We start from the raw sequence: 26,518 nt of genomic DNA, 5'->3' as shown, positions 1-26,518 counted from the left end.
TGCACCTCTGTGACATCATAGAGGTGCAAATCAGAATCCACATGTATCAGATCCGTTGCAGTCCTGTTTTTAGAGATTTGGGTATGGAGGAAAAGAGAGTGGGTTGTGTTTTCTGACACTTGGTGAGTTCCCTGGAACACCGGGGATACATATTCATGTATAAAAGACGTACAAAAATGCATTTTGCATGATAGGTCCCCTTTAAATGAATATGTTCTATTGGAGAATTGTACATTCATTATTGAGATTACAAAATAGTAGAATGTAGCTCTACCAGACAATGTGATTTAAATGTTAATTTCCAACGCTTCAGTATAGATTACGATGTGGTTTGACCAGTATTGTTGTAGAACGAAGACTGGACATTCAGATATATTACATTTCAGTGCAGTCATCAAGCGGTTAGATGTTGAAAAGCAAACTTCAGTTGTGCATTAAGGAAAACAGCCGAGGAATAAACTGGGGTAATGACAGCAATCCGGGAAGTGATTACTGGTCTTCAATTGCAGTGGCGTTGAAAGCAGAGATGAAAAGCCAGTAAAGTAGCGATGATGAGGGGGGAAGCATATCAACATATACTGTATTCTCTGTTAAGATATAGACGTACATATATGACAAAATGCCCGACGACATGATGGTTACAAAACAGAGCGACTGGCAGGAACAATTTTCTCTGAATCACACTAGAAAGATTTGGGGAGATGGCAACATTACCATAGCTATTCAGTATTCAGGATGACACATGTGCCGTGACAGATTGGTCTCTGTCACCGCACAGGGGGAGGACGCCTTGCTCCCCAGTCCCAACTGGTCACATTGAAATGTCATCGGGCTCTCTGTGGAGACTTAAAGTAGTCATAGTTTAAATTAGGGTGCTATTTATGTTAATAGGCATACTAAACACCATTATTCAAAGAGTAAACTGTGCAAAGAAAAGACAAATGTCAGTATCTTTCAGTAAAGTAAGTCTTTGAAAGTCGTTCATGAAAAGTTAGGTTGACATGGAAAGAATAAAATAATGGAGAGGGATGCACCAGCAGAAAGGTTGGATAAGTGAGATGAGCTATAAAAAACTATGTGAACATTATTATAAACAACATAAACAATTGTTCAAGCTCAGTCATAAGAGAAACCCACTCTGCTTTGGTCACATTGTTTGAGACATAGGAAAAGATTTATAAACTGTGTAGTGGATGTATTGAATAATGGTCAGGCTTTGTTAAGACTCTTAACTCCTATAGCTGTCCTAAGAACCGTTTCATTCTCCATCTTCAGCTCTCAGTCCTAATCATAGAAGTGTTAACTCTTGTCCAATTCATATTTCGTATAACATGCATTTTTATTTTAAATAAATACATTTGAAGAATATCTTTGGTTTGTAGTGGAGGCCGTCTGAGGACGGTTTGAATATTCTATTACCAGATCATGAAATGTATGTGATATTGCAGATGTATGGCTGTAACTGTTAAACTTAGTTGTGACAAGAAAAATGCGTGTACGCATCTTGGTCAGCATAATATGATTCAACATAGCCTACTTTAAAAGGTCAGGAGTTAATGGGGATACATTTTAAATCATTTGCACTTGCACTGCAGCAGAAATGAGTAACATCTGAGGAGTGTGCTTTGCCCAAAGGAGCGCACCTAAAGGTTCAATGTGATGGTTCTCTATAGAAAATCATTGGCTCGTACTAATGAAAACTTGTATTAGTGATCAATAGCCTTGTTAATGAAATAAATAAACGACCGGAGGGGATTATTTTGAGGTTTTGTCAGCTTATGCAAACGTTTAAAAACATTAATCAGGCTTTTGTCATGCTTGCAGTATTGTTAAGCATGTGTACAAAGAGCCAGATCAGAGTGTGTGCTAATCTGTTCAATTCAAACAGTGGTATAGATATCGGTTTGCGTATTTGAATGAGTCTTGCAGTCTTTTTAGCAGTGTGTGGGCGCATTGCCCTGTGCACTGTACGTGTGTGCGCATGTGTGCCTGTGGGTGTGAAGATAAACAAAGGAGTGACAAAACATAACTGACTGTTGATCTGTGTGATGTGTGTGAGCGTGCGGCAGTCGAACAAAACTTCAGATTTACTCTGTATCTCCCTCTGTCTGAATCTGAATGGTGGAGGAAAGGCATCCATTAAGCTGTTTAACTCTGCCTGAGTGTGTGTGAATGTGTGACCATAGTTGAACCCTATTAACTGAATAAATCATCCAGTATGATTGCAGTGTCAAATGGGCTTGCTGAATCGTTTTTGCTTTGCCCAGCAGTCCTGGTCTTTTTTTTTTCTTTTTCCTAAGTCATGATGACACACTAGCACAAAACCCAAAGCTCCCAGTCACAGTTAATTATCAATCAATTGGAAATGTCACATCAATCCTCACACATCTGTATAACTGAATGCACAAAACACAAACAGATGCTGGCCATTGAGCATATGAACCGCCATATGCTGATTTCATTGAAGTTATTGCAATCTTTTTTTTGGCAAAAACCGGCACCCGCGTAGGTGGGGTGAAGAAGAAAGCCATCCTTCGAGTGGTTGATTCTCCTGTGTCAGCAAACACTCGGGTGTCGAAGTGTCCTTGAACAAGACATTCAATCCTTCACTGCTCCAAGGCCGTTTCTTTTTTTAAGTAATTCTGGTGATAAAAAAAAAGAGAAAAACACCTTATGTGCTTGAACACCAATGTAAGAGTTGGCAATAAAGCATTTGATTCGGTTCAGAACATGTAATCTTTCATGTTAAACAAGGCAGGTGGAGGTCAAATAACATCCTCCTCCCTAGAATTCCCTTGTTCCCACCAACACACTTCTCGGTTCATGCGTAGGTGCCTTTCAGCGAAGCCTCGGGCCAGTGGAAGTTCCCCATTTTGATTTGTATTAAGATCAGAGCACTTACAGGCTGAGGGGCACACTGGGGGATTTTGAATAATGATTTCCAACAGAATGTGCCCCTCTTTACAATTGTGCATACCCATAACTGATGATGAATACTCGTTGAAAATAAGATTTTTGCAAAACGGTGTTATATAAAATGAAAATGACGCACCAGCTAACCCTAACATTGTGTGTTTAGTCGTCAGTAACATCTTAGTAGGCCAGATCTTTGTATACTAATCTATATATGAAGTTATTTCAGATTTGTTATAAGCCATCATATTAATTTGTGGATTGATTGAAAACAGATACACCTTAAATGATGTATCCTTAGGCAGCACATAGGGTTTCCAGCACGGACCTAGTTCCCAGGTCCAATGTAAGCGTTGTGTTTCTTTATTCTAATAATGTTAAGATATCATAAAACAAGTCACAAGACAAAGAGCTAAATGAGAAGAAGCCAATTGATAGCAAATCTTGAAACAGTTGAACATTTCAAGGACTGATAAAGAATATAGTGCAATACACCCTGGAGGTCTTTTATTAGTTCTTCTGTTGCAATATATTGGCAAAAAATTACCTCGCACTTTCCCATCTGGCGGATTCTCACTTGTGAAAGAGTGAGATCCCTTAATTTGTGCTTATCAAGGAATTGCACCAAAACACAAAACTTTGAGCAGAATATACCTATTCAAACGTTCAAAAAAGGTGTCAATTTCACATGCGAGGATGACTGTACAGTTAGTACCGGAGCTGATACAGTCAGGTGTAAAAGGTTGCTCTCTCTGTCTCCATGACAATTTAATTAGAATCAGTCACGACTTTCACACAGTGTTCTTTGAGCCAGATGATTAAGCACTAAAGGACGCTTTTTCAAACCTGACTTTGCATCGTGACAACCACAGTTTTCACAAACAGTCTTAATGTCAGCAATAAGTTCCTTGCAGATAACGGATTAGAAGCCCACATGCGCTTTGTGGATGTCTCTGAAGGGCAGCTCTTGTCTCGAAATGATTTCCCTGAAGTTTCTCCCTCTAATAAACTATGATTTAGTTTGTCTCACTGCAAAAATGAGAAGAGAGACAAACAGCCATGTGGTCATTTTGTTCAAACACAGTTAAGAGACCTCCCAGTCTTTTGTTTTTTGAAGTTTAATAAGGTAGACAGAGGCGCTGTTTCTTTATAAAGATATTTTAGTTTTTCTTTCAACACCCCTTTGAAGATTTCTTGCGGGAACCCCAGTTCAGCCTTGCTCTCAAATCATGCTGTTACATTTGGGCAAGACATCAGGGCAGTTAGAGTTTTCTGGAGCGATTCCTATTAAGAGCTCAGTCCGGGAAACCTTTCACACCAGACATTACAGCCACACAGTACACACACAAAATACACACACAGCTAACTGCCAAGATACACTTCCTGGTGGTGGTTCAATGCCATCGATGAGCTTGGCTCTGAGACTAGGCCAGCCAATACCCTGCTGCCCACTGGCTTTCACACACAATCACACACTAGCCTCCCATCTCTTCTGTTTCTCTCAGACAATATTAAGAAGCCTGTCTGTCTCGGTGCAGAGTTGGAAATGCATTTATTGAGAAGGTATAGGCACAGGCAGAAATACTTACAGTGCATAGGGGAACATGTGAATGAAGCAGTAGGGAATATGATTTAGATCAAATGTAGCAATGACATATGGGAGTTTGACAATTTCACTAGTTACACTGAACACCCCGAGAGAAAGTTAGGGAAAGAGATAAACATGGAAAAAGCATCGCTCCTGTTTACTTGGGTGATTTTCCTCCCCCCTGGATTTCCCCCAGGAAAGCATGCTGTCAAGTAAGAACTACAGCTATAGTATTTACCTCGGGAACGAGCAAGATAGAAGTTGACAATGGTAAGAATCGGGACTGCGTTTAATCACAGGATGATGATTTCTGCAGCTGTGGGGGATAGATCTGTGTGAGTGTTTGTCAGATCGTAAGCTTATGAATTCTAACTCTGTTGGGAAATAAGAACGATGAGGTGGCTGCTGTGCCACAGGCGGCACCAAATGGAAATATATGATGATGGTGCATGTGTCGCTGCTGCAGCTTTGATATAATAGAACACAACAGAATACAGGGAGGCAATACAAGCAGATGTAATCATAAGTCATTTTCGGAAAGGATTTTCTTTTGTTATATGACTGTTACTTGTTTGATTGGTACAGTGTGGTGGGGAAATGACAGACTGATTTGGACAGAGAGGGTTTGTGTTGGCAGGTAATTTGGTTTTTCCAATGGGAGTTGTTAAATCTGGCCTATATGACAGCAGCTCCGCGGTGCAATGTCATTGAGAGCATTGGGGCATATTGTGACATAATTTGGCAGGTAACATAATGGACACACTGCCATGTCATCCTTACACAATATGGACTTCTTTAAAGACTCACTTAACATCTCCCGGAACTATTGTCTAGGGGGCTTACCTCCTGGGTATTAACTTCTGACAAGCTGCAGAGAAGTAAAGTAGAATAGAGGACCCAAATTAAATCAATGTTGGATTCAAACAGAGAGGGCAATAACACACTATCGTTATCTTCAAGAATGATTATCATTTGTAGTCATCAGTTATTTGGTAATCATGAATATCTATTTCACTTCAGGTAATATGTGTTATAATCCTTTGTCATCTTTGCTCCTAAGAATTCATGTTTTAATAAGGTCTTCAGTATTTGTTTGTAATTGTGTAAGAAGGTTATTGTTAATTACTGTGTTGTTGAAAGGCAAAGATTTGTATTTATTATTTCTCCATATGTTTAAATGTATGCTTGCCTGTCGACAAATTTCAATCTTTTTGCATACACAGCTGATTTACATTACAATGACAAAAGTACTATGCTGTAGATAACGGTACCAATTGTGGGTTAATGAAATAGCATTCTCTATTTATGCTACCAAATAATAATCCTCCTTGGAAACAATTAGGAATGTGGTTAAAACTTAGATACCTGTGACATGAAGTTTGTTCTTATAGATGTTTATCAGTTTGTTTTAAATTGCCTGACATACAACATTTGTTTCTTTTATCTTTGCAGGATGATTCCGTCCAGCAGCAACGACTTCCTGGTTCGGGACCTCGCCCCCGGACGCAACTACGATCTCTGTGTCCTGTCCGTGTTTGAGGATGTCGTCACATCACTGACTGCAACGCGTCCTTTGGGCTGTCTTTCGTTCACCACGGACACAGAGTTCAGCCAGTGCCAAGCATTGCACAGCCACTTCCTGGGTGGCACTATGATCATCATCATTGGAGGGATTATTGTTGCATCTGTGCTGGTTTTTATTATCATCTTAATGATAAGATACAAGGTTTACAGCAACCAAGGGGCAGGCCCCGGAAAAGCAGCCATTGCAGCGTCTGCGCCAAGACCTCAGAGCAATGGTCAAGGAGGAGGCGCACAGGTCCAAGTCCTCCCTCACTCTGCCTCAAAAATGCCTGACAGTCAGGACGACCAAGCGATGGCGCCCTCCAGGGCCATGTCGCCTAGCAACACTCTTAGAGACACTGTGGCATTGGTCGAGGAGGCGAGCAGTGGACGGAGCATAATGACAAGGACTGACTCCTTGGCCAATGACGAGTTGCTCTCGCCCACCAAATCCCGCTTCTCCTCCAGGGTCGCCATTGAGATGAAAAGCAGGCCGCCATCTGTCGCCAAAGAGCCCACCTCCCCCAAGGAACCTGCAGGTAGTAGAGAGACATATAGGGAGGTAGACATATAGGAGGCAAGCAGCAGAGTTGGCAGCATGCATTTCATAGAGGTTTGAAGATAAATAAGTAAAACATGAGAGAGAAAGGACCAGGAATTTCTAAATCAAAGAAAAAATAATACAGTTCAACAGAAAGAACTGGAGGATGAGAAATGGATAATGTAGAAATTGAAAATGTGAAAGTGAGCAGGATAATGACGGAGTGGATGAGTAGGAAACCAACGTATGAACGAGAGAATGAATAAGAGATACCATCCTTGTGTAATGGGAAGATACTAGTAGAGACAGAGGGGGAACACATGTTCTCTCTCTGAGCTGAAGTAGCATCGGAAATCCTATTTAAGTCCATACTCGATGGTTGTTGAGAAATCAGATGAAGCCGTCTTTCACTCATTTTTTTTACAACAATCTTGGATTACTCCCCCACTGTATAGTGAAAGTATTTTATAATCTCACGCCCGCCAAGCTCATTGCTTTGAGCTTTCTGCTCTTGACAATTACCAAGCGTCATTTCTGATACATGGTAGGTAGATGGTAATACAAACATGTTAAGAAATGTAAGAAACTACTTAGTTTGTTTAATTTGCCCGAGTGAAATTGTCCTGATGCTGTGAGTTTTTAGTACACGTTTTTTTTGGCCCTTCTTAATGAGACTAAGAGTCAAAACAAATTAAAAAAGAGGGATTCTGTAATACAAGTGTGGCCATCCACTGCACCATAAATCACTTTCTTCAGGTTGGCATTCTTTCTTTGTCCTTCATTAGGGTGCAACAAACTATTAGACTCTGAGGAGGCTTGTTTACCATTAGGAAACACACAACCAGAGTTGTTACTACAATTAAAAAAGAAAGGCTATTGAAGGTTGACTGAAGTTCAATGCTATACTGAAAGAAATCCTAAACCCTAATTGACCCTGTTCAAAAACATCACTATGTGAGAGTTACACAACTTTTATTTATCACATCTGTTTGCCTTCCTTCGTATAACCGAATATTTAAAACAATGTAACATACAGGGGTTCATGAAAATCAACGTGGATCACTCGTTAGCCAAAATTCTCTTTAACTGACTATGTGTGAATATTATATTTAATACTTTTTTTTTTTAATAAAAACTACATAATTTAAGAACAATTTAAAAATAAAATGTAAAATAGTACATCTTGAAACCACTGTAAGCTCTAATACACTACAGTATATATTTTTTTAGACAGCTGCAGTCATTCACAGTTCAAATGTGTGCCCCAAGGTATTCTCTATATGAATCCAAGCCACGTAAATTAGGTTTCAGCAGTAGAGTCATAAAACTCCTCCAGGGGTAGGAAAGCATAATCTGGCAAACAATAAACAGTAATTTAGATGGAATATAGTATACATAATGCACAAGGTAACTGATGCAACCACAACTATTATTAATGTGTATACTTTGCAATAATATGCTGAAAGAAGGGGACTATTATGAGCACAACCAGTAAAAGCAGTGCATTTGTCATTAAAAGGCATACCAGTAATGTCAGTAAACGGTACAGGCACTCAGCAAGTGTCATAAGAGTTATTCATACAGTGCAAGTACAAAGCTCTTCGCTATGATTCAAAATATAAACAAAATATGCACGAAAGATAGATAAGATCAATACAATCTATGATTCGATATAAATGGAAGAAGCCCAGATGTCCTTCGAAAAAATTGCCAAGTTTCACGTTAAAAACCTCTCAAGGAATTAAACCGACCTCAAGGCCGTGCTGGTACCAAAAAGTACTTTCTGAAGATCTGTAGTGATTGTAAATGACGGGCTTCAGTTGAGCGCAGTCACAATCCAATTTGCTGAACTGAAGTTGGCTAATTTCCTGCTTCCAAACTATTAGTACTGGTTGAGCTTTCAGCTGTCTCTTGATCTCTCGTCTCTCTTGTCTCCACACGGACTGGACCTCTTCTGCCAGCTGGAATAACATGTTTTTAGATTCTGTTGTAGTGGCTTCTGGCGTACTGGCACTAAAAAGCTGCCAGAAAGCTGGTGAACAGTTGGTAAGAAATAGAAAGAGATTTCAGACACATTTTGTCTTTGAATAAAATAAGAATTATTTATTTAAATGTGTCAGGACTATTTAAGTGATGCTAAAAACATGATGGCGTAATTACAGTCTTGCACAATTGTAGTATGATTATATACATTGCTACATACATTAAAATTACTTAATTCTACATTTTTAAGATACTAATGGAAAATTACTTTGTGTTAATGGCAACAAATGCTATCAAATTATATCAAGTGTAAATGTAATCGAGCCCCTGTTCTCTTGCATGACTTGCATACAGTATGCTCACAAAGGTCAGCTTAAAAACTAATAGTGCTAATATAATAGAAATCCATGAGGGCATTGGAATTTTCTTTTCGGGAAGATTTTCCGTGTAATAAGCCCACTCTAGTGAACTTCCCCTTTAACACTAATCCACTCAGAAAATGTGGATTTCATTAAAATGAATAAATGGAGACAATATTTCACATGAGTGGCTTAAACAGCTGAGTTGAAATACTTTATCTGCTGCTCATATGTCATTCAATTGGCCTCAGTGAATGGGTTGAAATGAGGTGTCATCGAGCCTCACGTTGATATGGGGGGAGGCGAGAGATCTGTGCAGAGCGCAGCAGCTTAGCCAGCAGGTTCTGGGAAAGTGTTCACCTTTGTGAAGTCTGCTGAATCGGGGGTAGGTTGGACATTTAAAACAAATTAAATTATACATCAAAGTATATTGGAGGCTGTGGCGCAGTTGGTTAGTGTGTTGGTGTTCGGATCAGGGGAGCACATGTTCAAACCCCACTGCAGTCAGCATGTTGTTGTGTCCCTGGGCAAGACACTTCACCCCAAATTGCATGACAATAAGTCGCTTTGGATAAAAGCGTCTAACAAGTAACATGTAATGTAATATAATTACTGTTTAAAATAAGATTTCTGTAGATTTTCCGATGGTTTCAAATGCCGTATAAACTCATAGGCTACATTACTGGCTTAAGATATCAGAGTAGAACAAGTTGTTTTCTAGTTGTTTTTCTCGCCTCCGATATGATATGAGGGCAAGGCTGCTCTGTGAGGTTGACAACTAAATTGGGGTTACAAAGCAGATCAGTTGAGGAGTTTGCATTATTGCTGTAACAGGCTAGAAGGTTCCTTGAAGTTTCCTTTGTTGTGGTGTTGAGGTGCCACCATGTGAACAAACACAAACATTTTCCCTTCAGGCCTAATTAACAGCTTTAACCTTATCTCAACCTTAACTGACTGAAGTGTGTCACTCAAAGGAGCTCCAACGAGCATCACAGAATCCAATGAGACCGACCAACAAAGCAATTATTATAGTTCTCATTTTTGAGACTTCACCCCGGAGAGATACGTTACAGCTGGTCTTTCTGCTATTTCTTTGATTTCGGGAAAGTTTGCACACGGAGGGCGACCTACAATGGGGGATAATACCCATGTGTTTGTACAAAGGTTGTCGGGGTTTCTCAGGGTGTAGCTGTGTCTGTGATGTGTTTCTCTGGTTGCTGCATTGCAGAGAAAGGCAACATTGATCTGATCAGAGAGAGAGCCGCAGTGAGTCAGAGCGCCTGAGGAACACAGCAACTGACAGATACACAGAGAGGCCCCATTAAAGGCCTACAGCTGTCAAATATGTAACACAACATGAAAAAATAGACACATTGTGGGTGATAGTTTGTTGTTTTCAGAGACTTTTTGTTCAAAGTATAAGATGTAGGAACTGGATACATACATTTGTTGAATATTGTATTTGTTCCGAGTGCAGTTTTTGCAGGGAAAACAGGTTGCTTGATAGGAAATGAGTCTGTCTAAAATATGTTTATGAATATTGTCAAGTCATGTTCATAAAGAGACAGTTAGTGATTTCCATAATGATTTAAAGGTAATATCAAGATGACATATTCAGAAGTCTAAGTTAGAAAAATCCATTGAGTATCCTCATGAGTCTTGTTGGTGGTTTTGTGACACGTATGGGTATATGAGTGTTGCATTCTGGACCTATCCATTAGGTTAGGAAAATAAATAAATGAACCGAATACAGATACAAAAAAAGTGATGGTATTAGTTTCCCCCTCAGAGCATGAGATCTAGCTTGTGTTGCTGCATGTGGATTCAGCATCAGAAGTAGCTCCTTAACCTGAATACTAAGTGGGGAATTATCAGTAATTATATGCTTAACACACACATATTATGATTATGTCAAGCAAAGTGCTATTAGTTCAAGAACAGGCAACCAAATATTGAATGTGTGTGTTATGGAGAGACACAAATCCACAGTGTAAACTATTCATTCAAAGTTATTTTAGGTTCGTTTTAAGCAAGCCTTTAGGTATTGAATGTTAATCAATACAATATCCTCACAGTAAAGAAAACAAGTGTTAGTGTGCTTGTAAGCTCGGCTACCAAATCCCTGCAGGTCGGTGCATGTATTTGTGTGTTTTGCCGTACAAGGTTTAACCGCCTTGAGCCAATGCAAATGCTCCCACAAGGTTAAGCCAGATGGAAAAGTCGCCCAGTAAACACAAGGATGTGTGTGAGTCCGTGTGAAGTGCAAGTGTGTGTTCTCCCCATGGCCCATCCATGACCCTGTAGCCTGTCTGTCCTCCATGTATTTTAATCTATCATCACTTCCTTCAGTCATCCCGTATACCCGGCCTCATTCTTCACTGCCGTCTGTCCTTGGGAATCTCCTCCTCTCTCTCTCTCTCTCTCTCTCCCCATCACTTTGTGTTTTCCGAGCTCTCTCTGTCACCTTCTCTCTTCTCTATTCCTCACCCGCTTTCTATCCTGACATCTTTGCTTCCTTTCCACCCCTTATTTTTCTGTGCAGTTTTCTTTCTGCATCCGTGTCAGTGTTTTTTCTGATTCTAAATGTTTCACTCCATGTCTCTCTCTCACTATTTTGCATCTTGTGGCCCTATTTCCCCCCTCTCTTTCTGTCTCTCTATCTTCTGGATGCCTCCAGCAGCAGACGACAGGCGGCCTCATAGTGTCGTATGGAGAGACTTTAAGATCTGAAGGTCTCTCGGTCTCACAAAGAGAGTGAACCAACACTACAAAAAAAGAGTAATAACTACCACAATAAAATGCCCTATAGTTTTCCTACAGTTCCTCCCCGTCTCTCACCCTGTGTCACTCCTCCTCACCTGCCTGTCCCTATCTCAGTCTCACTCCTGTGTTGCATGCTGCCATCTGACACTTCCGTTGGGGGACTCTTGTTTTCTGGTCTGGCCAGTTCACACAAATTACAAAAAACACATTTTGTGACTTTCCTCTGGTGGATTTGTGTGCTGATGCTTTGAGATATCCATCTTTGAGAGTACAGCCTACATCCAAGAGGGAATTTCCTCTGTGTTCCTTACAACAGAAACCAATTCAATGTATTTTAAGGATTACTATAACAATTATTCATTACATTGGGATATTGAGAGATTCTACTATATTTCTATATATTAGTAGTAATGCACATACACACAATTTGAAATGTGACAATATTATTTTTTATGGTAATTATCTAAACTATCTGCAACAAAAAATATTATGTTCAGCTTAAATTTAAGGCGGTGGGTACAGAAATATCAAGGACTAGCGTCTCAGAATTAGGCATATCAAACCCACGTGATGGCCAGATGACACTAGGAGAAAGGACATTTTTTTGTTTTGTAATTTGGGTGAACCGATAGTTTCCTTCGTTTTTCTTTAAATTATCCCTCTTTCTTAAACTGTCTATCTTTTTTTTCACTTCCCTGTTAACCTTCTTTCAATTTCTATTGATCGTGTCTTAGGTTTCAGGTTCTTTATTTCATTTGCCCTACGTTTATTGTATCCTCCTTCCCTTTACCATTCCTCCTTTGTTTTGTTTCTTGTTAATGATACCTCCCTTTGTGTTTATTCTCATCCAACCTTACAATAGTTTTTTCCCCCCTTCTTTTCTCTTTGATTCTCTTAATTGTATCCTTTTTCAATACTCAATATCTCTTCCCTTACCTCCATTTGCCTCATTTCTGCTGGCACAGCCCCTTCTCTATAATGCTGTTTGCACCAGCTGGTTTAATCTCTTCCTAGCCCTTGTCTGTTTTCAATTCAAAACACTGTTGTCTTTGTAGTTATATTTTATTCCTTGTGTCCCTTTCTATCCATCTAACCACTCGCACTGCATTATGGTCTTTGCAAACTGCCTCCTCCTCTCTATCTCACCCCATCTCCTTCATCAATATGCGTGTTGCAAAGGGTGATGGAGAGAAGATGGGAGAGCAATGGAGGATGATGGAAGAGAAGACAGTGGTGCTGTGGTGCGGTTGAGATGGATGAAAACAGACTGAGGCATTACAAAGACTCTGCCTCATTTTTTAAATAACAGCCCTGGCTGTACATAAATGCAGTTAGGAAATATTCCTCCTGACAAACATACATATAACAAATAACAGCTGCAGCATTATACCACCAAAGCAATTACAGCTTCATCCATCTCCAAGCTATCGCACCTCTTTGCTTTCCCCTGTCAGCAGACTTTGTTTGTGCAGGCATTTTATCTCCTGACTGCACAGCACTTACACTCTGACACTGCTTTCACAAAAGACAACTAACATATCCTAAGAAGAGAGAAAGTGTTTCGATTGAATGTTTCAAAGAACACAAGGAAACGTTTTGCTATATAGGAAGTATATGGATATTATGTCAAACATGTGATGTAGGCCTATACATTACAAAAAAAAATACTCAAATGTTAGGAGTGTCCGTTTTCCCCTAAGTCTGATGTTACCATTAAGTCTGAGAAAAAACATGACGTGAACCTTTGTGTTCCTCCGGTGTCATATTCTTATAATTTCTTCCGTTCCCCTCAGGAGGTAATAAACTCACAAAAAATACAAGTCTTCTCTGTGAATATTAGCTTTTCTGAAAGTTCTAAGTTCTTGCAATAGTTATAAAAACCAATGAAACAATCTCCTCAGAGAATGTTATAAATCGGGCCTTTGGGTAAGATCAAGTCCGGTTCAACCAGGGACACCGAACAGCAGAAGTGAGAGCCACTTAAAGTTAAATTGGGCTTCTCCACCACATGTTGAAGGCAGTCAACGTCTTAATGGTCATTGTTAATCACTATTCTAATTGGTGTATTACAGATCTCACAGGTGCTTCATTGTGTCTACTAGACCCTGTGCTGTTTTCAGTAAAATATTCCAAGTACCTTGTTTTTCTATCATTTTGTCAAGACCTGATATCCTATTCCTCATCCTCAGCTGTTTTAATTGTCCCTTTTAACCTCTGTGTTCTAAATCCTACCCTTTAGAACAGTACAGTGCAATCTTTCCATTATTGTCCTTTTCCTTATAGCTTAAGATTGTTTTCAAACCGTTATGTTCTTTCTCTCCTGTTTTCTAGAACCCTGATGATGTTGTTCTGAGTGGCAGAATTGGAGAACGTCACCACCAGGGAGAAGCTGGTGAAAACACAAGAAAAAAAGGCCCTATAGCCCCCCTCCCGTATCTCCTGTTTACTGTGCCCATTTCTTTGTTTCCATAAGTACCATGGGGTCATAGACCTGTACTGTCTGGTTTACTTTTTGCTGATTTTGGTTCTCATGTCTGGATTGGACGATCGTATCAAGGCCCGCTGTCTGTTTGCCTGCTGATTGGCCTCTTGCTACAGGATCCAGCTGACAGTGTGATCATCATTAATCAGTTTTTAATGGAACGGCACGCACTGAATGCTGAATTTTCCACTTGAATCATTTGTATCAGTGTGAAAGTGGATACAATGGGCGTAGATAATTTCAAAAGAAAACAAAAAAAAAAGACTTGACATGATTATGGACGGAAAATATGAATGAACTTCTCCCCATCTGGAGCAGCATCAACATGCACGGACAGACACCCAACAGATGGTAAAAACAGACTGAGAATGTATGGCTAAACAGTAAAAGTTGGATGCATAGATAATCGCACACAACCTGGATATACACTATGTTAGACTGCACAAACAGAACGCAATTATTATCACACAAATGGATAAATGGATCCTGTTTTGGATATGAACATTAAAACAATATCAGCGCACTCTTTCTGAACATAAGGAACTCTCAACATGGCTGGCTGTAGATGGCTCAACTTTTGTATTCCATGTGAATAATGGAATAATGAAAACTGAACTGTGCTGGGCTGATCCGAACTACACTCAACTGGAGCTGGATTTGAACCTTGACTAAATCCTGTTATCAATCAGAAGTCTGTTTCTGGAAATCAGTATACAACAAAAACCTGAACTGAAGTGGACCCAGATCTAGAAATGTACACTGGTCAAGGATTTGGACTGTGCATTGATCTGCAGCAGAAAAAAACTTGACTAGACTGGCCTGTTATCTATTAGTCTAGTCTGTGTATTCTACTGCTCTGTTCTAATGTCTGCCACTATCCACTGGAAGTGACAGGTGAGGACCTTGTGGAACTTGACCAGCCTTTCTAACGTCTCTCCAGGCCCATTTACACAGGTGAGTAATCTGCTGATTAACCTCTTAACCTTAACAGAACAAGCAGCCAAATGTAGAGTTATCTCACCCAATGACCTAGTCTCATTCATCAGTGAAACATATGGTGACCCACTGGCAGTCACCTTGACCGTCCACCATGTTGTGGCCCTGCCCTATCGTTTAAGACTCACTTAGACTTTGCAGTGTCTCCTCCTGCCACAAGTACCGTGTTACCTAATGAGGGCAACACTTTCGCGAGTGTCTTCTAATTGCTGTGATCCAGACAATTAGAGAAAGCCTCCCTGGCTAAACGGTCTGGTTCGTTACTAGTCTCCACTGACGATATCGCAACATGCGACAGTAAATGCACCCCCCCCCGCCCCAGGGTTGCTTCCTATCTCATGCTCCTCTCTTCCCCTCTCATTAGATGTCTTTTGTTTTGTTTTTTTCCTCCCTCCAGCCTGAGGCAGTGATCGAATACTGGTGGAGAATATAATACACCGGGTGGATATGGTTATGAGCCAACACCTCAGCCTCAGGGAGGGATTTAGCCTCTACAAAGGGGGGTCAGCAATATCTCTTTAGTCACGGACAGAGGCTGATGTGTGATGCTGCTGAATTGAACTCATCCATTCCCCAGAATGGAGAGATTTTCATTGTCAAAACGGAGGAACACATTTATTAGAGGGAATCAATAGCATAATCGGTTAAATTACATTACACACATTTAGCTCACAACTGATGGAGAATGCCAAGTAATAACCCTATTTAACCTCAAGGAAAAATATTATTCCAATATACCTGCTGTTCTGAGTAAACAAAAAACACACCAGTAATTGTATAGTGCCCATAACACTTTTATATCAGCCGTTATCATGAAATGTTACAAATGCACAGCAGCAACAGTGCTCTCTACTCTACACTGAAACATTGGTCAGGCAATTTGCTAAGCTCTATGGTCCTACACACTGAATTGTATCCATTAGACTTATCTGAAGTAATGGAACCACATTAGTTATATATGTAATAATCTTTTCACGCTACGCATACTGTAAAGTAATTATCATTGAATACAATTAGAATGATTTACTTACATTGGGTACAGATATGTTTGCTCTGCCTGCAGTTCTGTCCTTCCGATTCAATGTTGGTGCAATGAAGATGAATAACTAACTACATGTAGTTGTTTATTTTATTCCCATTATTACTTTATTTTTCAATTCCAAGTAACTTCACTTAAAGCTAATTTATTCTGCCTGGCTCCCATTAATACAAACCCACATAATCAAAATGCAAGAGAAAATACCCGGAGGGAGAGGAAAAGACTTACGAACAACATCTTGAAATGAGGCACTAACTTGTTGATTTATTTTCTTTGTTTGTTTGACATTTTCTTTATGATATCAGCCGTCAGTAGGCTCATGCACAATTCCCTATTGTGCTAATATAAAGTATGTTTTGTTAAAATGGCAGGCACTATGATTACACATTACTTTGATCTGTTCTTGTCTTTTAAACAAACAGCCAACCAGGGATGCTATTTTCTTCTGTAAGTGATGGTTAATGTATTTAGCAGGGACTAATAGTCATACAACATTTTGTCAGTTTTGATTCACAGATGTGAGTACCAGAGTGACTATCAAGGGTACTCACTTATGAAAGTTATCTTTTCACGTTCAACTATAACTGTGTGTTAGTGTGTGTGTGTGAGAGAGTCTGTGAGTGTGTGAGAGTGTGTGTCCTCTTGGGACAACATTAACAGTATGATTATAATTGCAGATGTCAGATACCAGAAGCTGTTTATACAAACAAACATTTCATGTCTGGTAATTTATTAAACCATCATGACCATTCCTTACACGTGGAAAAACAAACCGACACACACATCTGCAGCAAAACACACACAAAAGAGAGACAACATTAGACAAAACACACAAACTAAAAGCATGGTATAAAAATAGAGATAGCACTGTAAAGTGCACCTTATAAAGTGCCTTCAGTTGTTTTCCAAGGTTACTGTAGGAGAGTACCGGTCTGTCTTTATATTTAGATTCTCTGGCGGCAGTAGTTGTTGTCATACAGTACACATAAAAAGTTTGGACAGATCGTATACTGCATACTTAATCTTTTTCCGGAGTGACAATGTTATTGCTGTTGGGTAGGTAATTTGATGGAGTGAATTGATTTTTGCTTTAAACTATTTACAGTATCTAACTCATCATCACAAAGTAATGATATATTGTGTTGCACCGGAGGGAGAGTTGGCAATGGGAGAATAAGTACAAAGGATTAATATGGCTGTCATACCAAGGATAAATGTTTTAATTTCCTTCAAACTTTTATAGAACGTTTTAGATTTTTAGTCAATCTGGCACAGTTAAATGCTGTCCCTGGGACATGTGCTTCTGTTGTACTAAAAACAATGGTTATTTGCATGTCATTACTGAGCACGTGTTAGCAGGTTTTTTAATAGACTGCAGCCCTCCTTTGTTCCTCGTGTGACAGATCTATCTCGAGGCTAAATTTCAACATCAACAAGATCTGTGGTGCTGCCTTAAAAGAGCATGTCACTGCGACACAGCATTGCTTCTAACATGTTTTGACTCATGTGTGGCAGCATGAGAAAAATATGTCAAGTTTACAGCAAGGTCTCTTTGAACAAGTGGAAACAAGTGGAGGGTAAATCAAGGATGTATCTCCCTTACTTTTTCTTAAAAGGGAATGAGGCTGACCAGATGCTCCAGAGACACCTAGATGACCGAGGTCACAGAGGCACATTAAAAGCTTAAGGCTGAAATATGTCCATCTCATATGGTTACATATCTGTTAGGAGGCCATATGTGCACTAATTAAACTTTCATGGAGGTCTCAATTAGTGTGATTATGTTGTACTCTGTAGGGTGGGAAATAGGTGCAGTCTACAGGAAGTCACTGATAAACTGACAGTTTCCCTACTGTTCAGTCTATATGCTAAGCTCCAGTGATCTGCTATGTTTCTCTACATTTAAGAGAGTAAAATAGAGGGAGGGAGTATAAGAATATTCCTTAAAACTTCCCTGTTCACCACATGTGCGTTACATTTGCTCTGCCACAGGACAGAACAGACATGTTGATGTCTTTCAACCTGTCAAATAAGCTAATGAGCTGATGATTTAAACCAAATACGTGTGTTTCGTTGCATCACGTCTCATCAGTTAAAGCATCGCATGTAGACCACAGCATGGTGAACTTGATGTGGCAGCTTCCATCGGTAGGCCGTTTTGCAGCAGCACTCCTCCTAGCAACCATTCAGTTTATTTCATTTGCAGATTGAGGCTTTATCTCTACTGCTAGAAACACACAGACTGGAGTTGTTATTACAGACTTGGTGTAGAGGGGATGCAATGTGCTCCCTTTATGTGGGCTTTCGGGGCCCTGCAATGACTTCAATTTAAGAAGCATGTCACATCTGGTGGCCGATGTGGTGCTGATATAGACGTGGCCATGCATACATAATCACATTTTTATAAAATTGCCTGACATCACACACACACACACACACTAAAATGACCCTGGGCTCACAACATCACTGCTCGATTCTGCCCTCTTTAAAAATAGGACTTTCCAGCTGCGTGAGTGAAAAGCATTCACAAAAGGAAAAGGGGGGAATGTGTGTGTGTGTGTGTGTGTGTGTGTGTGTGTGTGTGTGTGTGTGTGTGTGTGTGTGTTTCTGCACTCAAATGTTGTCTTACCTGTGGTGATGTAAGAAGAGTGTCCTACAAGAGCATGGCAAGGTGAACATTGCCTTGCAGGATAGAGGGAAAGAGGAATAAAACAAAATGGAGGGGAGAAAGAGAAGGAAGTGCAGAAAGGGGCAGGAAGCGGGAAGAATAGGAGAAAACAGAGATGGGAAGATCGATGGATTGGTTGGTTTCGGATTAATTGAGAGCGAGGACAAGGGACGAAATGACAGAATATAAATGTTAGGCAGCTTATACAAGGGAGAGAACGGGTAGGATCATTTGAAACTACTCGTTCAGTGTATATTGACAAGGTCTTCTGGTATCTACAGATGCTCCAGCAGTGATCTTATCATGCAAGTGTTGCTTCTTGAATTCCACCGTCAGGGGAAGAGTGAAATAGGGTAGAGAGGCTGCACAAGATAAGCAGCTTTAAGAATAAGAGGAGATAAAGGAGAATTGGAAAGGACAAGGACTGTTAAAAAAAAAGGAGGAGGAGGAGGAGGAGAATGAGGGAAGGAGCTGTGAAGACGACTGGCAAGAGTTAAGAAGGAGACGTAAGAAAAGGAACAGAGGGGGGAACGCAAAGGGAGAAGAGCGAGTGGGATGTGTGGAGGATTACTCAAGTGTGCATTGAGCTCTGGCTGTATTGTGCAGTGAGGTTTCTTTGGTCCCTCGAAAAGAAAACATGGTAGTATGAATAATAGATCACACATTAACACAATGCATGTTTATTTTTGTGCTGTATTGTGTGACTCCTTTCCCCCAACTAAATGGCTATAAAAAAGATCTGCAGTGGGGCAGATGATGCTCTCAGCTGAGCAAATACGTCCCCACGCGGATGCATACTGAGTCAAAAGACACACGGAAAGATTATGTTGTGAGAACAATATAAACTGAGCATGTGTTAATACTTCATGATGAGTCAGAGTGTCCCTGAGTTGTTTGGTGGATGGATTCACGTGTCAGTCACACTGCAAAGTTGACATTGCTGCCAGTTGCCCACCCAGGAACAGCATGTAGAAAGCTGTGACTACTAAACTGCCATGAAGTAGCCTTAAAAAAAAGAAAGATTTCTGGGCCATGTTCGGCTCTTAAATGTGAGGACTGCTGGGATTTGTTCCTCAAAAGATCCAGCACTCAGTGTTCCAGCGAAGATCAGCAGCGCATCATATTAAGCCTTTTGAAAGCACTGCTGTCAATTTGAGTACTCACTAAAAAGTCTAAAGCCCACCACCATTATCCCATCAAATAGATTTCAGAAGATGAATTTTAAAGCAAAAAATATCAACAGTGATTTTTTTCGCATTACTCCCTCCCTAAAGAATGCACTTACTCTGATCTCAATATATTTGCACCTTCTTCTAAAAAAGGAAAACAACATTTTAAAGATAAAACAGTGCTGAATCTGTTGGATGGTTTTCTTTGGCTGAAAGCATGTTTTCTTCCATTATAGCACATCAGTCAGACACATGCATACTGCGGCACTGAAAGTGATTTAAACTTCTCGGTCGGGACAGCAGAATAATCTTTAATTGGCACTGTGAGCCTGTTATGCCAATGAGGGAGCAGTGATTATATTTATAGCCATTTTACAAATTAAACACCAAAGCAACCGCAGCTGTCTGACATTTACTGATACAAGGACAAAGTCAGTTGTGTTGCAATTCAGCGTGTGTGTATAGATGAACGTCCATTTATATTTATATTCAAACCTCCCTTCCTCTCCATCTCTCAGCTTCATCCAGTACACCAGCTTTACATGCATCTTATCAGTTGCACACAACTGAAACTGTTTGATGCATGGCGCACCTTCAGGATGAATAGGAAAACAAACAACAACATATGGTTGCACGATTCAATGGGCTACAAAATGATAGTGAAAGAGAAGACACTTTCTGTCAATTACATGCAAAGGTTGGCAGCTGTGTTTTTTACTAGCTGACAGTAAAGACTAATTTAGGGAAGAACATTTTCACTTTACTGGCAGCGGAGTCCAATTATGTTTAGAAAGTTTATTATTTACACCAACTTCAAAAAAAAGTATTGCATTGTAATTCAATATGACATTAATTAACTGCTTAGTTTTCATTTCAAGCCTTTTTTTTAGGTGAAAATGTATGCTGTGTTTTTTAGTCCCAATATGCTTTCCATGTCTAATTTTGCCTTACAAGTGAAACATGATGTACAGTGATAATGAAATACCCGTTAAATCAACCGCACAGCAAGCACTCACACGTCTATTGACCACAGGGCCTTTGAGTTAGCACCCTTCCATTTATCTTTCCCGGCAGAAAGCCATTTTCTTCTGCAGGCAGGAGAGAAAATGGGACCGTTGTTGGATTAAAATCTTGTGCAGGTTGAAGGTTATAGTTTTAAATTGGCTTTTGGTTGTAATATCGGCAGCTTTTCACCAAAACGCTGATGCAGTTTTTTGAATTGGTCGGTTTCAATGAAATGGTGGTGAGATTCAAGACGGTTGAATTTCTAGATTGGAATCTATGAGGTGTTAGAAATACTTGTGGAAAAAGCCCTTTGTAGTGGTCTGTTGGTTAATGGCAGATTCAAAGCTTGATAAATTAATTGTAGGTGATGTTTAGTATTGAGGGACAAGCTTTTGTTTTTAACCCTTTTCATATGTTTGTTATTCAGCAAGTGTTCGTGGGTCTGCCTTTTTGGGTTTCAATTCAACACAATCAAACTATTTTATGTTAAAATACTCAAAAGATGTTTACTTCATCCCAATTACAAGCAATATAAACAGCAGATGGTTAATATTTGCCCTTTTACATTTGTTAACTTAGATCACATTAAAATGTCATGCTGAACGAAGCTCTCGATTTGAGTATTACTTAAATGGCTTTAAGGATAAATGTTTCTAGTATTTTTGTAATAATGTAAATAAATATGCAGCAGATTCCTCCATACAGTAAAGTGCTGAATATTGTTTTATTTTTGTTATGTACCCTGGAGAATTCAGTCGCAGGCAAGTACCAATAAAGTAGGATCAGATAGAATTAGATGCATAAGTATTGCATCTAATTAAGTTAGTTTGATTAAGATAATTGTCAGGTGACTTATTCCATTTTTTTGTCATGTTAACCTATATGTTTCTGCTAAGCACTCAGTGAGCAATTTGATAGCCCCAGCCCCCCCCCCACCCTAGAGGAGTAACAATGTGACAGCTAATCATTTTAGCATGCTTACATTACTCTACTAATGAGGTCAGCATTGGGAGATTTGTTTGAGTTTAACATGAAGGTTGGTGGGTTGGGCAATTTCCCTCCATCACACTATGAATCCATAGTCACTTAGAAGGATTTATTCATCAGGGAAATAGATTTTGTTCTAATGGTATTACTTGATGTATGTATTTTCTGACATGGATGCTTGTTTCTATAATTATTTTTATTGAACAGTTTTAACTGATTTGGTTGCTAATTAAAAAGCAGATACATGAAATTGCCTAAAGCTGACCATAATTTTGAGAATATCTTGTTGTTTTTGTCAAATTATAACACTGGATTTTCACCCATGTTAGTTCCATTGTCTACAGTTGACAAATGCTATTAGTCTGCCTTAACATTGAATGTCCATTTCCGTGTTATCCTTTTTCAAATAGTACATCAAAGCTAAATGTGATTAAATAACGTGGGCTGTAGATGTTTTCTATCAGAGCAGCCGAGCTGCTGCCATGGCCATCCCTAGAGTTAAAGTGGATGAGGTGCTCTTCATGAAGTGTAATCAGCTGCTGATTTGGCCGGGTCTGATCCACAGAGATGCTGCTGACAGAGAAAGACTCTGTGGACATGTTTAGAACAAATACATTTAAAAAAAACACACACACACACACACACCAAATAAACTAGCAGCATTGACCATGACATGTATAGCAGAAATGTTATCCAGAAATTAATTTTAGCATTTAAAGATCATATTATATTTATACACATCGTAGTTCATTTATTTTCGTGTTTCAGGTTTTAAATCCATTTTGGGTTTAAACCTCAAACAACTTTAGCCATGACATTTTTTGTTCAATTAAGAAAAACAAATGCTTGAAATGTTTTGACTTTGTCTACAGTAAAATGCAAGCGATTTATTTTTATTTTTATATTAATGCGTTTTTCCTCATTCTTTCTTTCAGACCCAGTGATCAGGAGGAAAGCCACATGTGTGAAGTCAAAACGGAAACGGATGAACAGATAAGAGATCAAAATAATAAAGTAGCGGGGGAATCAGTCAGCCAAATTGTGTGAATTTCCGATTTCATCATCGTTAAACTTCATCGTCAATAAATACGTTTACAGATCCAGAGTAGGTTTCATTTGGTTTAGCTGGTCCGGTCTGATTAAACCAGTTTGATTTGATGCCAACTGGACGAGCCTGCATTTGCATTATGACATGTTCTGGCAAATTCATAAATAAGCCACGGCGCTTCATCAGCGCCACGGTGTAAATCAAATTTGCATTAGTAATAAGCAATATGAAAGGGTGATTAAAATAATATTGTGTAGGTTTGACAAAGAGCTACTGTCTGACGGACAGTTCTCAATTAACTGCATAGCTGAGAAAGTCGGCAACAAGAAGGAGATCAAATTGTAGTTTCATTAGGGGTTGGAGGAGTAATTAGGAGCCGCTGAGTAAAGTGCAACGCCCATTAGAAAGAACAAATCAATCTGTTCAGTTATTGGCTTAATATCAAACCGGTTTGAATTTGTTTTATACCGGGCTATGCCTAGTCTAGATATCTAAATTGAAAATCGAATTAACCTACTTTATCAAGAAGAAAAATGCTGTATGACTGTATATGAACTGCATTGTTAACATCATGGTAGTAGTCATCCAGGCCTTCTGCACATCTTCATAATCACAACCCTCTTCATCACCATGGAGCGTGGCTACCTGCACACAGCATGAAGCATAACACATCTCACTTCATGTTGTTTTGGAAAGAGTGACATCTTCGTATGTGTCTGACGAATCCTTTTATGATAATCATCAGAACAAAACATGTGCTTTATAATAGCATCTCTATCATGATTGCCATGCTTTGGCTCTGACCATTGGCTGGTTATTGTAAATGGGGTCTGTGGTAAACAGATGCCATCTCAGATATGTGTTTTTCCAGATGTGTGTGCACAGGTTGTTATCATTCTCATCATGATTGTTCCTTGCAGAGATGTAAGTTGGTAGAAGAGCCAATAGACAGAGAACCTCGAAAACCGTTTGACCCATCTCAGAAGACACATCCCAAAAAAAGCAGATAAAAAAAAAAACGTCTTCACTTTTCTCCCTTCTGTGCTCTCCTCACTTTTTCTTTGGGCTTTACCTTTTGTATGTGTACATAAAGCAATTTCAAATCTTATAGTTTTGTACATGTAATTTTTATGGTGTGTGGAATTTTTTAATAAAATAAAACAAAAATGGACCACTTTTCTCCTAGACTGGCTGAATTGTTTCCATTTTCCTATGTGTCTAACACTCTATATCAATGTTTAGTCGTGCTGTTTAAAAAAGGTATATAATGTTCACAAGGTTCAGTGCAAGTGATGATAAACATTGGACACAGTAATCAAAAAAGCAATTGAGTATTTGTTTGTTTCCCCACCTCAAATACTTAAATGGGTGAACATTTCAACTTGGTTGATGTTATGAAGGTATGTGATTTGGGTGGAGGTAAATGCATACTAGTCATTTTAGTTTAGTCAACTAAATGTTTAGTTGGTTTAACTGACGTTTTTCCACAGAAACAACCATGCAGTATGCAAAAGTGTATTTCAGACTTTCACTATGTGCCGTGTTAAGTTAATTATGAGATCTCATTACTGCCATATGTAAAATGCTAGTTAAAGCTGCAATAATCTGAATTTACTATATTAACAATGGGTCAAACATGGTGGAGCATTAAGCAGCTAAGAGCCAGATATGTCCCTCTGGAGCTGGTGGAGACCAGAGGAGAGATGAAAAGAGAGGGAATATTGGACTTACATTTATCATCATGTGGACAGATTCAAAGCTCGAAATAAATGTTGATGATGTTTATTTCAGTACATGCAGATTCAAGACATAAATATGTGTCCCCAGTGTGTCAGGGAACTCACGCAGCGTCAGAAAATAAAACCCTCTCTCTTTTCCTCCGTACCCAAATCTCTAAAAACGGGGCTACAACGGAGCTGATCCAGATGTGTGTCCGATATGACGTAATATCGGAAATGTAGGCTGCTTTACACCCACGGGCTAATCACAAACGTTGCCTATCAGGAACAATGCCCGACTGTTTTTGCACGTAATATGTCGGTGCTATTCTTTTACATTAGCAGGCTAATCATCTCAGGCCTAAACCTGTACCCACAGTGCATGCTGCTGTGAAAGAAGCCAGGAAATTATAAAGAATCTCACTCTGTGGTATAACCGGCAACGATGAGAAATGCTTCTGTGATGCTCCATTACTGTTTCATGATAATAATCCTTGATTAGCCCGGTATTTTATGATAATGGTCTTCTCATTTCTGTCATTAATCTGTCTGGTAATTCTTCCGTCTTATGATCATCTTTATCTCTTATTTAATGCTTACCTCCATATCACCTCTTTGATACAAGATAATGTGATTAATTTAAGGGGATGTATATGTAGTCGTGTGTGGAATGGGTGATCTGTTTTGCTATTTTGCATAATCTATCTCATTTAGGCATGTTTTAATATATTTTTATATATAATTCTGTAGATCCTATGCTATTGCTAAAATAGCTTGTGTTTTTTTATGTTTTGTTTTCGGTTTGCATGATTATGTTGAATATCCTGTTAAATGCAATTGTGAGAGAGAAAAGAGCAAAGAGTGATAGAGAGATTAATAGAGTGAGTAAGGAGCTATCTGTGCGTGTGGCGGTGGAGCATGAGACCAAAAAGGACTCGGGATGATCAGAGTCATTACTGGTTGCTTTACTGATGACAGAGGGGTTTCTGCTCTCCTGCTGAAATAAGAAATGACAACAATCCGCACATGACTGGATGCATTACATTGCTTAATGGGCCTGTTGATTTGTTGACGGTCCGAACTGGAAAATCAGTACATCTTGTCCTGTGAATACTGCCAGAGTTGTCCCAGTATTCCACTACAGTTGTTTGTTTTAGCTTTGATGGAATAGCCCTGTTCACATTTGAGGCGTGAGTAGTACCTGTTTTAAGGAAATTGTTTGCAAGTTGTTCCGCTCGCGCCGCAGTGGCATGCTTCCTTTGAACGTAACCTCAATGTGTCTGCTTGCTCCCTCCCTGCCACTGCCTATAGCGCGGGCGACGATCACTTTGCTGCCTCCCTTCATGTATCCCCCTCTGCGTTTCTCCCCTCAGTTCAGTCTTCTCTTAACCCTCCAAGTCCGCCTCTCTCGAATCTGTCTTTCCCGCTCTGTGTTTCCTCTCAAGCTTTAATACCCAATGCTGCATCACACTAACTCCATTCGGGCTCCCGCCGATCAACTCCAGCCGCAGTTTTCGTGCTTCTTATAGTGGTCTGGCAGGTGGGAGGCGCAGGCGGCAGATCACATCCCCACCATTTCGTCTCTTCTCCATGCACCACTGTGCAACTCTATTCCCTGCTTCCTTCCTTCTTTGATTACCCCGACACATTAAGCAGGGAAATAATACAAAGTGGTATGAGGGGATATTGAAGTAGT

General features: G+C 39.6%; 2 protein-coding genes across 3 annotated transcripts in view; both read left to right on the top strand.

The window, feature by feature from the left end:
• The window catches only part of LOC104955165 (leucine-rich repeat and fibronectin type III domain-containing protein 1-like protein), a 136,818-nt gene extending 112,707 nt beyond the window's left edge, over window positions 1–24,111 (top strand). Inside the window, exons 9-11 of one of the 2 annotated variants that reach the window (XM_010782412.1) lie at window positions 5,954–6,603; window positions 14,042–15,146; window positions 22,992–24,111. In XM_010782412.1, coding sequence (XP_010780714.1) covers window positions 5,954–6,603; window positions 14,042–14,049 — 658 coding nt within the window. In that variant the 3' untranslated portion in view covers window positions 14,050–15,146; window positions 22,992–24,111. Of the gene's footprint in view, window positions 1–5,953; window positions 6,604–11,624; window positions 11,720–14,041; window positions 15,147–22,991 lie in introns of those variants that run through there. The other variant, XM_010782411.1, reaches the window with a different exon arrangement.
• Window positions 14,482–26,518, top strand: part of LOC104955390 (cytoplasmic dynein 2 heavy chain 1-like) — a 164,842-nt gene continuing 152,805 nt past the window's right edge. The window contains exons 1-2 of the mRNA XM_010782718.1: window positions 14,482–14,543; window positions 15,133–15,146. Coding sequence (XP_010781020.1) covers window positions 14,482–14,543; window positions 15,133–15,146 — 76 coding nt within the window. The remainder of the gene's footprint in view (window positions 14,544–15,132; window positions 15,147–26,518) is intronic.

This window comes from Notothenia coriiceps, unplaced genomic scaffold (assembly GCF_000735185.1).
Source record: "Notothenia coriiceps isolate Sejong01 unplaced genomic scaffold, NC01 NC01_scaffold00024667, whole genome shotgun sequence".
Lineage (NCBI taxonomy): Eukaryota > Metazoa > Chordata > Actinopteri > Perciformes > Nototheniidae > Notothenia > Notothenia coriiceps.
Note: the sequence above shows the minus strand (reverse complement) of the source record. Positions and strands in the feature narration are given on the sequence as shown.